Here is an 11972-nt window from a genome sequence, read left to right on the forward strand (position 1 = left end):
CAGTCCCAAGTCTGGGTAAATGCAGAGGGGCATGTGAGAGGAGCAGTTAGCAGGAGCAGGGACAAAATAAGAACACTGTTCTTCCGTCCGCTCCCTTTCATTCATGGAGTTGCAGGACTGTGTTGTATTCTGTATTTGATTTTTGTTTTGATGTTCCCGATGCTTCATGAAAGGAAACAAATAAAGAAAGAAAGAAAGAAATATTACATATCAGCACCCCCTTTCACAGTATGAGCCAGCAGGATTCCATTACATGCCCGGATTGGCGTAGCCGGATCCCTGCTCTGGACCTGACTACCTGGTGGGCGGATGTCTTCAGTTTTCTTGCATTTGGTAAATTAGGATCAGACTGTGATTTTCTTGTTGTCTTTTAAACAAATGAAAAGACTGTTGAAGTAATTCAGGTGTGAAAAAAATGAATCCATGAATAAATATTTCAAAAACACTGCAAATTCAGTTCGAATTCCAGCTGATCTCCTCTGACATAATACTTTTTGACTAAATTAAGTGAGTTTTGCATTCAAATCTAACACAAACGAGAAGATCCTGTAAATGTTGTATTCCACATGCAGTATTAATTGTCTTTGGCACATTTAATTGTTTGAAAGTGTTTGACACAACAATCACAGTTTCCTTCTTACACTTCTGTTACTCTGCAGATCTAATTTCCTTTGTTTTTCAGAGGAGTAGCATCAGATTTTGGGCATGGGGGGATTCAATCTCCTGCACTTCCTTTACTTTTTTGTGTTCAATATTTTCAATTTGACTTGGAGTAAAAGAAAACTTTATAACTTTTAACTTGTCACATCTGTCACGTTTTTAGGCTCCGTGTCCTTCTGCAGAGGCAGAGCATTCTGGGAACATGTCCAGCAGCAGCAGGGAGTGAAGTGACAGCTCCAGGTGGTGGAGCAGAACGCTGGAAAGGACAACAGGCAAAGCAGCAACTGTTGGCCCGATGCCGAGGTATGAAGCCCCTTTGCTCACATAATAACCCGACTGTGAGGGAAGATTTGCTGATCAGGAACAAGAAGTGTTTCTGGGGGAGATTTTGGGGGGGGTTGCAGCTTGTAGAAATTACCATGCACATTTTTTCTTATTTTTACAGGTATGAACTATAACATCAGTTCAAATTTTGTCGCTTGAGCCTCTTAAAGACAAATTTTCTCACAGTTCTTTCTTTCTCACATTTAATAAAATTATACTCTCATCCGATTTTGAGATGTGAGTCACTCTGGAAAATGCTATCTATTAATAAACCAAGTATGACTGTCTGGGTATTTTTATGTAAAGTCTCTGCAAAGCTGAATGTGTGTGTATACAAATTTAGAATATAAATGATCAAACCTTCACTAGTAAATTAAATTGACCCTTTGCTCACATGTGCCTAAAAGAACAGATGGTTAATGACAAATATATGGCAACAAAAAAGAAAAATTGATATTGATGACAATGTAAATGAACTCCATGAAAGCACTGATGCATGTTTCTTATGTTAGCTTGTTTCTGAGAACATGACAGTGAAACATTTTCTGTATTTCTAAATCTCGCAGCCACATAAGAAAAACCCCCATTTAACGATGAGTCATAGCCTTTTTAACAGTTTACTTCTTTGCTGACGACAGTCAGCTGTGTGCTGCTAATCGAATGAAGGAGTTCACTTTAGTAGCCAAGCCATTCAGCTTTAAAGAAAGTTTGGTATGTTGGTTCTTCTGGATCATGTGTTTGGTTAAACAATGTAAAAGGAAATTGGATCAGCAGGAGTTCCAATAACTTGCTGTGTTATTCTCAAGAGTTTTTTTATGAATCGATTAAAACAAAAGAGCTATGTCCGACTCTGTGGAGCTCAGTTAGGTTTTTAAGGGTGGGGTCAAGATGACCCCACTTTTAATGTAAACATGCTTAGGATAGTACAAGGGTTAACCTCTTACAATCTGGTAATGTTGTGATAGAAACGAGTAACTCAAATTCAAACAAACCCGAGATTTGTTCCTCATCCTGCAGTGCTATACTTTCATGCATTTTTTGACCAATCTACCACAACAACAGTCATGGGTGACGACACAGCTTCATGACTGTTTCCCTTCTGACTTCTTCCCGGTCCGGGAGGCGTGCTCTATTTTAACTCTCTTCAGCTCTCTCTGCAATCTGCAATGAGCGGTCATTTGCGCTGAGTTTGAGCGCAGGTGAGTGCGCGTGCAGCGGCTGTGGGGTTTGGGGTTAGCGGACGCGGAGCGGTCCATCACATGTGGAGCACAACATGAACAAAGTATAAAAGGATTTGTGATCATGTCAGTATTATGTACAATTGTTTATTTGTATTGTTTATTTGGGAAAGCAGACAGTTTGATGTAAGGAACAAAAATAAAACATACTTGGACTTAAAATACCTTTAATTCATTGTGTTGAGAAAAAAAACCTGAAAAAAATTTTTTTTTGACTTAAAGACTGCAAATCGAATCAAATTGTGGCTTGACGGACTCATTACATCCTTACTTGTAGCTTAATAACGCATTACTATTGCTTGTTAATGTCTTATAAATAGTTTATTAAGGACACTTATTATAAAGCGTTACCAAAGGTTTTTTTAACACATTTTGCTTTAAATTGTGCAGGCATTTTATTTTTAAACATAGAATCAAAATGACAGAACTAAAATATTTTTTGAATAATTATGAGAATAACAGCAGTATTGTTTTAAAGCCACATAGCTGAACAAGATTATGTTGGTAAAAAGGTATCAAATCAATCGGGAAGTTAAAAAAATCACGTTATATGTTACAGTTTGTCAATTTTTCTTCCTGTTGTGTCTTTACTGACTATTTAATGCACATGTGATGGAAACAAAAAGACGTCCAATCACAAGCTCTCTTCTAGCAAGTTGAGCCAATTCCAATTGGCTGTTGGTGAACCACAGTGTGTGTTGTGTTCACTAAACATATCATATGCCTTTTTTATTTGAGAAATGTTTATGACAAACTTTTATTTAACCACAGAGAACAAAACAATCTAAGGGTGTATATTCAGACTGGACAGATTTGGTTTGCTTAAAGTTTCTCCTGATAATTCAGAGCAAATCTGGGGACCAGGAACCGCTTATGTATCGAGTCGTGGACCAAATATGGAGATATGTATCGAATCATGTGAAAGAGAAAGATACAAAATTCTACAGAAACTAGAAAAATAAGTTTATTTCTCTGTTAGTCATTCTCATAGTTACAAAAGGACAAAACAAACCTGATGAGAGAGAGGCATTGGGTGGTAGATGTGTCCCCTTGTTTCTTAGGGAGACTCCCTGCGGTGTGTTTGACCCCGGCGTCACACTGAACTGAAATACCTGAACGGAGGCCTAGCAGGGTTTCTACACGACCTCCAGCTCAGCGCTACGGAGAAAAACATTGAGCTTGGGTGGTGTTTTGGTGTTCACTGGTCTGCTACCCATCACCCTCTCCTATTTACCCCCTTCCAGATGCCCCCTGATGACAGCATATCCCCCCTCACACACACACACACTCAGGACCCCTGGCATTGATATCAGCAGTCGGTTCTCCCTGAGGTTGGAGCGTGCCAGGCGACAGCTGCAGGGATCAGGGTCTCTTCCCATAACAACCCCTCCCCTAAACAATCCCCCAGCCACCCAAAACATACCCACAGACGCACACACTCCTTCCATAACACTTTGACTACATCAAGCCACGTGGGACAGCTTCCTCTTCAATGCAGCCATTGTGCTCTGGGCCAGATAAGCCCTTCATATAAGAGGGATGAAGCCCTGGACGCACACATGCACTTACACACACAAGAGCGCTCATTAGTGTGGTAGTGTGTTAGCACAAGGCCAAGGATGATGGACTGCTCTTTGATAACGGAGCAGCTGTTTTCTGAGTAGAAAATCGACTGGTTGAAATACACTAAAACAGCTAACGTGTTGCCAGGAGAACATGTGGACTTCACGACACGCATGCTTCATTTCTGAGTTCAAGTCCACGAGGAAGTTCTGACTAAACCCACAGGTTTGACTGTTTGGAGGGATGCTGCTCATAAAAATAAGAGAGTGCAGGTTGAACTCCACGATCAATCTTTTTAATATTAAATTGACATTAATTTACAAAATCCAGCAGCACCTCCACAAGTAGGATGTTGCAAAACTTTAAACAGTTTTCTCTTTACAGAAGTTGTGTGAATAGCGAAAAAAGCTAAACTTTTTCCCATCTTGAGCTGTTTTAGTCATTCTGAGTTTAAATTCCATCAGGAAATAGGTGGCTTACTGCATTGGCTGTGATTACCTTTATAGTGTAATTAAACTGTTTATAGTCCATAAAGCTTTTAGCTTAAAATTCAATTCTAACTTCTTACAAATCTGTAATGATTTCACTTTGACAAATGATCATGTTTTTATTTTTAGAGTTATGAAACAATTGTAAAAAATTACAAATTTGCAGTTTAATAAATTTTTGTTATACTTCATACTTTTATTAATAATAATCACCTTGTTTGTTGTAGTCAAATAATTAGTTCGTTACTAAGTTAAAACACAGAATACTTCTAAAGGAGTGATGTGTATCAGTATATAGAGTAAATAAATGGAATAAACTGAGCACAGAAATTGAAATTTCCACTACAATATATTAAGTTTTAAAAACTACATTAAATAGTATAATCAATGATTACAAATCTATCTGCAAAATTCAACACTTAAAAAAACAATTAGGCCAATTTCTCACTGAAAACTTCCCTACAGGAACCACAAAGTCTGATTCACCTTTCAGGAAAATAAGACTGATTTGTTTTTATATTAATGTTACTATTATGATGACGATAAATGAACATTCTTTGGCAAAATAAAATTACGTTTTTTTTTTCAGAACTTGAAATAGTTTATAAGTTTTGTCAGAGATTTCACATGACTTCCTTTCAAAATAAAAAATCATCCTGTCATATAGTATCATTTCAGTGAAACAAATTATTAGATTTTAAATTTTCAGACAAAATTTTGCCAATCTATGTACTAAATCAGAGATAATTAAGTGCCATTTTTTTCTTACAAACACTTAAAAACTTATTTAAAAATGTCTGTCAAAAAGCTTCTGAAAGGTAATGTCCTTCAACTGTTTGTAAATGAGTTGCATCAAGTTTTATTCTTTTTTTTACTTTACTACTTACTTACTTTTAACAGTTATACTTTTTAATTATGTTTTATTTTTCTTTAACCAAAGAGCCACAATTCAGGGGTCAGAGTCGCATGTGGCTCCGAAGCCGCAGGTTCCAGACCCCTGATAGTACAAAAAAAAATACTGCTTATAGGTATGATATTCATTTCACACTGGTTGATCAAATCAAATCGAATCAATCTTTATTGATATAGCACTTTTCATATAAAAAAAATGATATTTGTATTTCTACATTTTTGTTCATTATTTCCCAATTTTTTCTTGTTGTATTGTTTTTCTTTCTTTCTGATTGATTGATTTATGTGTTAAAAGCGGCAGACAATAGATATTTTTCTTCTTTCTGTTCCCTTTTCCTTTTTGTTTCAGCATGTTTGAGTTTACAACTCCAGGTTGTATTGTATGTTTTTCTTTTTACTGAATAAAAGTTATTGAATGTTGAATTTTTTTACTTAAAAATTACTTTTAATAGTTGAAGTTAACGTTTAATTCTGAACTTGTTACTTGAATCCTATTTTATGTCAATGTGTTTTTGCTCTGTAGGCGCTTCTGTAAACTTTAAGCTATACTTTCAATTACGTTTTTAAAAGTCAATCAAGAAAACATGCATATACATATTTTTTCATGCATAGAGATAGTTTAAATACACAGCACTTTTTATACTGTAGCACCGTCATTAACCTAAATTTATAGAATCAAAATGTCAGACGAGCACAGGCAGAGGGCGACGTTTCCCTGCTCCTTTTTCAGAGTCGACAGCTGAACTTGAAGGATCTGAAGTTTAGTTACAGACTTCTTTAGGAGACCAGGGAAGAAATTCTTACAGTAACAAATTAGCTTGAATTCGAGGGAATTTGCTGACCCTGGAGTGAAGGAATGTGATTTTGTCAAAGTTTTTCAGAGTCTTGGTTTCTGCACAGTTGAGAGTTTGGATCCATGTCCCATCCTCCACACTAGAGGGAGCTGTTGGCCCTTCAATAGGCTTCCTTCACATGTGGAAGGTGGTATTTGAAGATGCTTCAGTAGAGTTTTTTGTTATGTTCTCTTTTAGTTATTAACAATTTTACAGTCTCCAGGGGTGACATGACTGATGGAGTGTTTCTCAACTGGAATCTTGTGAAGAGGTGCAGCAACATTGAGTGTGTATGTGAATGGAGAGTGTGTGTGAGACATGACCGGATCACATCCTCCCTGACACTGATCTAATGATCACTCTGTGGTTATTCTTGAGGCTCTAATCAATAATTTGTGGTATTTTAGGAGCTGTTGTTGGTAGACCTGCCTTCACAGGTCAGAGTGACTTCCAAATCAGCACGGGGACCCTTTGCTGCCAAACAAATGTACATGTTTTTTATTAGAACAATGCCTAATGTGAGAGGTTGCACCTGTGTAAAGATTAAAGGTTACAGCAGTACAAGTTTAATCAGGATGGGAAATCTGTTTAACTCCAACTGTCGGTCTTTCAAACTAGCTTGAATGATTCACCTTGGACACCTCTGTCCATGTCTCTTTGCTCCGACTCACACTATTGGTTTTCCCACTGCTGCTTTTGTGCTGTTACAGCCTAATGCTGGTTGTCAAGTTCTCACAGCCAGCTGAACTAAAATCTTATAGATCTGGAGAAAGTTCACGACAGGATCCAGAGAGAGGAGCTGTGGTTTATGAAGAAGTCTGGAGTAACTGAGAAGGACATTGGAGTTCTTCAGGACATGGATGAGAGCTGGAAGACAGTGGGATGTTGTAGGTGAAGTAGAGGAGTTGAAGGTAGAGGTGGGGAGTGCACCAAGACTCTGCTTTAAGCTTTTTCTCGATTGACAGACTGACAGACGGGGATCCCTGTCAGTTCTGTCAAACCTGTTGTCCGACTGCAATCTCATCAAGCCCCTAACTTTAATTTCCTAAATTTGTCGGCAACCTGAAAGAAAATCAAGTGATGTAGTTCTTCAAAAGACCTCTGTGGAAAGTTACAGGTGGAAATTATTTTAACAGAAGTTCAATTTTACACCAAAACATATGTACAGCCTGGTTAAATCTAATTTATTTTGAGTGGATTTGTTTGTTTCTTTTTAGAAAAGCTAGACTTGGATCCTGTTGCACCACAATAGTATCGTCATGGATGATGAGAAACTTTCAGAACAAATCCAGCTGTGAACAGAAGAGTCCTGAAGCAGACAGTGTTTTTTTTTGTTTGTTTTTTATGCATTTCTTCAGCTTATGAACTCTAATATGAACTTATGTGGAGCACTTTCTCTTTTTCTTGCTTAAAAGTCCAAATGAACCACCTGCTTTGCTTCACTCTTCTCTGATTGGTTGCAGAAATCTGTATCCAAATTTCCATTAATCCTCTTAGAGCCTTTATCCAATCCCCTGCGCCGGTCTCCCCTCCCCTCTTATCTCCCTCCCTCTCTTTCTCTGTCCACGTTTTTAATCCAAGTGGATTATGTTGCAAATTGGACGACAGTGAAGGCGAGCAAATCTGCTGTGGACTTCCACGTTTACAACAACACAAATGTCTGCAGGAGAAATGAAGCCAATTTATCATCCCATGTTACGTGAGGCACATTCGAAAAACCTGAAGAAACCAGCAACTTTTGCTTCAGTTTTTTCTCCTGGGACTTTTTTGGTAGATTGCTAACTAAACCATCAAGATTTTTTTCTCTTTGTCACTTTTAAAAAAGCAAATTTTTTAAGGAAGCCGGGAAAAGATGACAGTCGCAACTCAGTTTTCTGCAGACATGATGGGGAGCATTGAGGCTCAGAAGCTCAGCTCTACAAGCACCTCCATCTCCTGTCTGAAGCCAACATGAGGAGATCCTTCTCAACTCAACTGACCCAAAATAACTTGCAGATCTTCTGTCGTTTCATGAAACTGCTCTCAGAAATTTGAAGGACTGAGGAAATTTAACAGATTGTCGGGAGAGGGGATGGAGAGCAGGAGACTTGTCTTCAGGAACTATTTGAGGATTCTGGGGGCTTTCTGCTTGTGGATTACAGCTGATGCTCAAATGAAGATCCCACCAGAGACGTAAGTAGTCATTTCCCCTCTGCTTCTTATATTCACTGTAAAAGTATTTTAAAAAACAACACAAATAGCTTCTTGGATGTTGGATATGATGGTTGAGACCAAAACATTTGAATAAATAACTCACTTCTATCATTAAACAAAGATATCGGTTATTTAGAAAAGCTACTGAACTCTGAGTTATCTGTGGGTTTTTGTAAAACAATAAATAAATGACAGCAAAATCCAAACCACAGCTTCTTTCTTTGAATTGACATTTATTGATAAAGAAGGATAAACAAGCCTTCTTTATCAACTAAGCTTAAATATAACGTTATCTTCAAAGAGAGACTCAACTTTTTTCTGAATGTTATTAAAAAAGGAACCTTCTGTCTGACATTTGATGTGAGATTCTCATGTGGTTTCACGTCTTCCTGTGTTTCATGTCCTGGGAGAGTTTAGTTTGTCCCAGCAGGCAGCAGTTTCCCCTCAGGACTCTGTTATCTGCTCTCCTGACTCCAGTGAGCAGCCAGATATTGTATGCCGCGGTTCCAACTGTATTAAAACACTCATGCAGAAGGAAACTGTCCACCCTGGGATCCAACTGCAGCCATTAGCTTAATAGCATTTCCAACCTCTAGCCCTAAATCCTGTCGTAATCCAACACAGTCTTCAAGCAGCTTCTCCCTGAAAGAGTTAAAGCTGGATTGAATGTCCTTACCTTCGGCAAATGTCCCAGATCCTCAGATCAATGGCCACGTAATAATGATGAGCACGTCTGAGGCGTGCACCACCTCTGCAGACGTGACACCAGGAATCCTTCTGAAACTCTGAGTCCACAAACAAAAAACATGTTTTTGAATTCTGTGATACCTGGAGCTCAGATGTAGATGCAAATGTAAATGAAGGGTCTATTTCTGCTCAGCGTTTACTTTAATCTACCTGAGATGAATGTCAAAACATCCGTTTCTGTTGCCTAGATTAAAAACTATTTCAGAAAATGATTTTAAAATAAAGGCTTCCAATAAGCTGCATCTGCTTTAAGGTCTGAACAGCCAAAATGGAAGTCTCAAAACTCAAAGACATAAGATTCAACTGTAACAAGAAGGTTCTAATTTATCAAGATGACTTTGTTTCAAAGTTGAGTCTTACCTTCTGTTGCCATTTGGATGAGTGGGGAAAAGTCTTAAGATTTGACTTTGAGACCAACTGTAACATCCAAAACTTGCCCTACCTCTGCCCCACAGCCGCCCCAAAATAAAAATGTAGAGGCTCCACAACGGTAATCAGATTTTTAACACCACCTCATGCATTTCGCCACGCAAACATGAGAACATGTATGTTGTATAGGAGCACACGGAGAGTATAAACAGGATTCTCAATGACACTAAAGCAGGACATAACTTGCACCAAACTGAAATGTTTTTGCCTTTTTTTTTTTTCAACAAATTAGAAATAATCTGAATATCTCCAATTGCCGAATGTCTCTACGAATTCGTCTATGTCCTTATTTCTGCTTTTTTTCCTCTTACTTTGAACAATCTCTAACTCTGCAGTAGTTTGCATTTCTCCGGACATGCATCAATAACTCTTTTTTTTCTTTTTAATTAATATCAGATTTAATTTAGTTAACCAATAGACAATGTCTGAGCCAACTGTTTACACAAATACATTTGTTTTATTAGTCATGTACAGTTTCACTGCACTAAAGTGTGAGTAATGAAGTAATGTGGGTTTCTAGTAGTTTTAATTTAAGAACTGACATTTGAACACTAATTTGTTTCTTTTTTCCAATAATACCAAAGTAAGTAAACTACAGTAATTGGTTACTTTGTAATTCCTTACCCCCAACACTGGAACAAACATAGTTTTCTGTCTCTCCTGCAAACTGGAATTCTCTGCAAAGGATAATTTAACTGCCACATCTTGTAACTGTCTTGGTTTGATGATATTCTGAACAACTTTGAAAGGAAATCATTCACATGTTGTTTTTATTCTCTTTTATTATTTTAATTAACTTCTTGGGGTGTGTTGTGTCTCTTGACTCCTTTAACTTTCCTGGTTAAACAATAGTTACATTAACTAAAAGAACCTCTGCTGTCTTCCCTTTGGTTCAGGTTTCAGGATGGTAAAGATACATGAAGTTCTGAGGTTATTCTGGTTTCTGGTTCATCATTGGTCATCAGCAGTATCCTGGCAGCTTAGTAACCTCTTACCCTGACCCACCTGGCTGTCTGCCATGGGCATTCACAGACAATAGCAAAGTACCTGGATTTAAGAAAGGCCCCGCCTCTGCTCAGTGGCCTTACCTGCTCCGATTCTGCTGTGGAAGACCTGATGGACTTTATGAAGTAGACATTAGCTAAACAGAGCAGGACATGTTATAATGACTCCATGTCCACATTTAGAATACATCATTCATATTGATAACTTGGTGGTCTGGTGGTAAAGGGTCTCCATTACAGTTTGGAGGTTCACACTGCGTTAAGGAGTTGTATTGAGGGGACTGAACCTGAGCTCGGTTGTTACGGTAACATACCACTGACGTTAGGAATGGGTCAGATGTGGAGAACACATTTTTTGCAGACACAGATGTGGGACAAGAGGCCTTATGTGGGAAGATACTAATAATACATTTGACAAAATTCTGTCTCTCCAAATCCACCCATGCATTTACATGATGTGATTTTGTTGTCATCAAACATTCTCTTCCTATAGAAAAATCTATAAAAAGATTTTGAAAAGAATAATAACGAATAATTGTTTCTATATCTTGCTGAGAAATTTGCATTATTATAATGGTCAGTTCTGTGAAAGAACTGTAGAACAGAACAGTTGTATAAAAAAAATCAAGAGTTAAAGGTTTAAACTGAACTATTAATTACATATAGTTAAGAATGAATTATTTACAAATGAATAAACACAATAAGCTGGAAAAAGAACCATAGACATACTGTATTAGTGAAAGTCCAGATACTTTTAAACATGGAATTCCTGGAAGAAAACCTGACATTTAGTATCTTTTGCTTTTGAAAGTTTGGCAATAGGTTAAGATTTCAGCAAACAGTCGCTGAGAAGCTTATTGAAATCAATTGTAATAACTTGATTACTTTAATGTGTATAAACTTACATTTCAGACAGATGTTAATTAAGAAATTTACCTGGATGTATTCATGAGGCTCAGTTTGTACCTGTTCTACGAAAGTTCAAGTATTAAGAAAAGATGTTAGTAGATGTTAGTAGATTTGTAATTTTGCTATGTTGTTACTCTCCTATAGAGCTGCCACAAATGATTATTTTAATAGTTGACTAATCGAAGATTATTTTTTTTTTAGATTAGTCGATTTATCATGTCATGCGCAAACTGGATGTAAAGCACACATCTTAACCATCATTAGCTTTAAACTAACTAAAAACTAGAAATATAGCGTTACCTGTGATAATGCTAGTCTGAATGCTGTAATCTGAACTTGACTGCTAAAGATGCCAGGGGTGATTGCTGACTACGCTAAAAGGGGCCCTACCATGAAAATTCTACTCTTTTAGGTTTTAAATGCATTTTACTGTTCATTCCTCACTATAAATAACACAAAAGCGGCATTTTGATCCATTCATGCATTTAAATGTAATCTAAAAACCTGCACTACCTGCTGCAGCCCCTCCCATACCCACGAAAACGGGGTGATGTAAGATTGTTGCCAACAACTCCCTCCAGGAAGAGTCTGTGCTGATAGCCTCACCTCCAGACTAACACAACACTTAATTTATCCACAGAGCTAATGATGATTAGCAAAAAAAAAAAAAGT

At 37.5% G+C, this 11972-nt stretch overlaps 1 protein-coding gene across 2 annotated transcripts in view; it reads left to right on the top strand.

Moving 5' to 3' along the window:
- Positions 1-804: 804 nt before the first annotated feature.
- The window catches only part of LOC112152695 (voltage-dependent calcium channel subunit alpha-2/delta-4), a 63688-nt gene continuing 52520 nt past the window's right edge, over positions 805-11972 (top strand). Inside the window, exon 1 of one of the 2 annotated variants that reach the window (XM_024282435.2) lies at positions 805-963. In XM_024282435.2, coding sequence (XP_024138203.1) covers positions 956-963 — 8 coding nt within the window. In that variant the 5' untranslated portion in view covers positions 805-955. Of the gene's footprint in view, positions 964-6663; positions 8191-11972 lie in introns of those variants that run through there. The other variant, XM_036212145.1, reaches the window with a different exon arrangement.

This window comes from Oryzias melastigma, linkage group LG6 (assembly GCF_002922805.2).
Source record: "Oryzias melastigma strain HK-1 linkage group LG6, ASM292280v2, whole genome shotgun sequence".
NCBI classification, from domain to species: domain Eukaryota; kingdom Metazoa; phylum Chordata; class Actinopteri; order Beloniformes; family Adrianichthyidae; genus Oryzias; species Oryzias melastigma.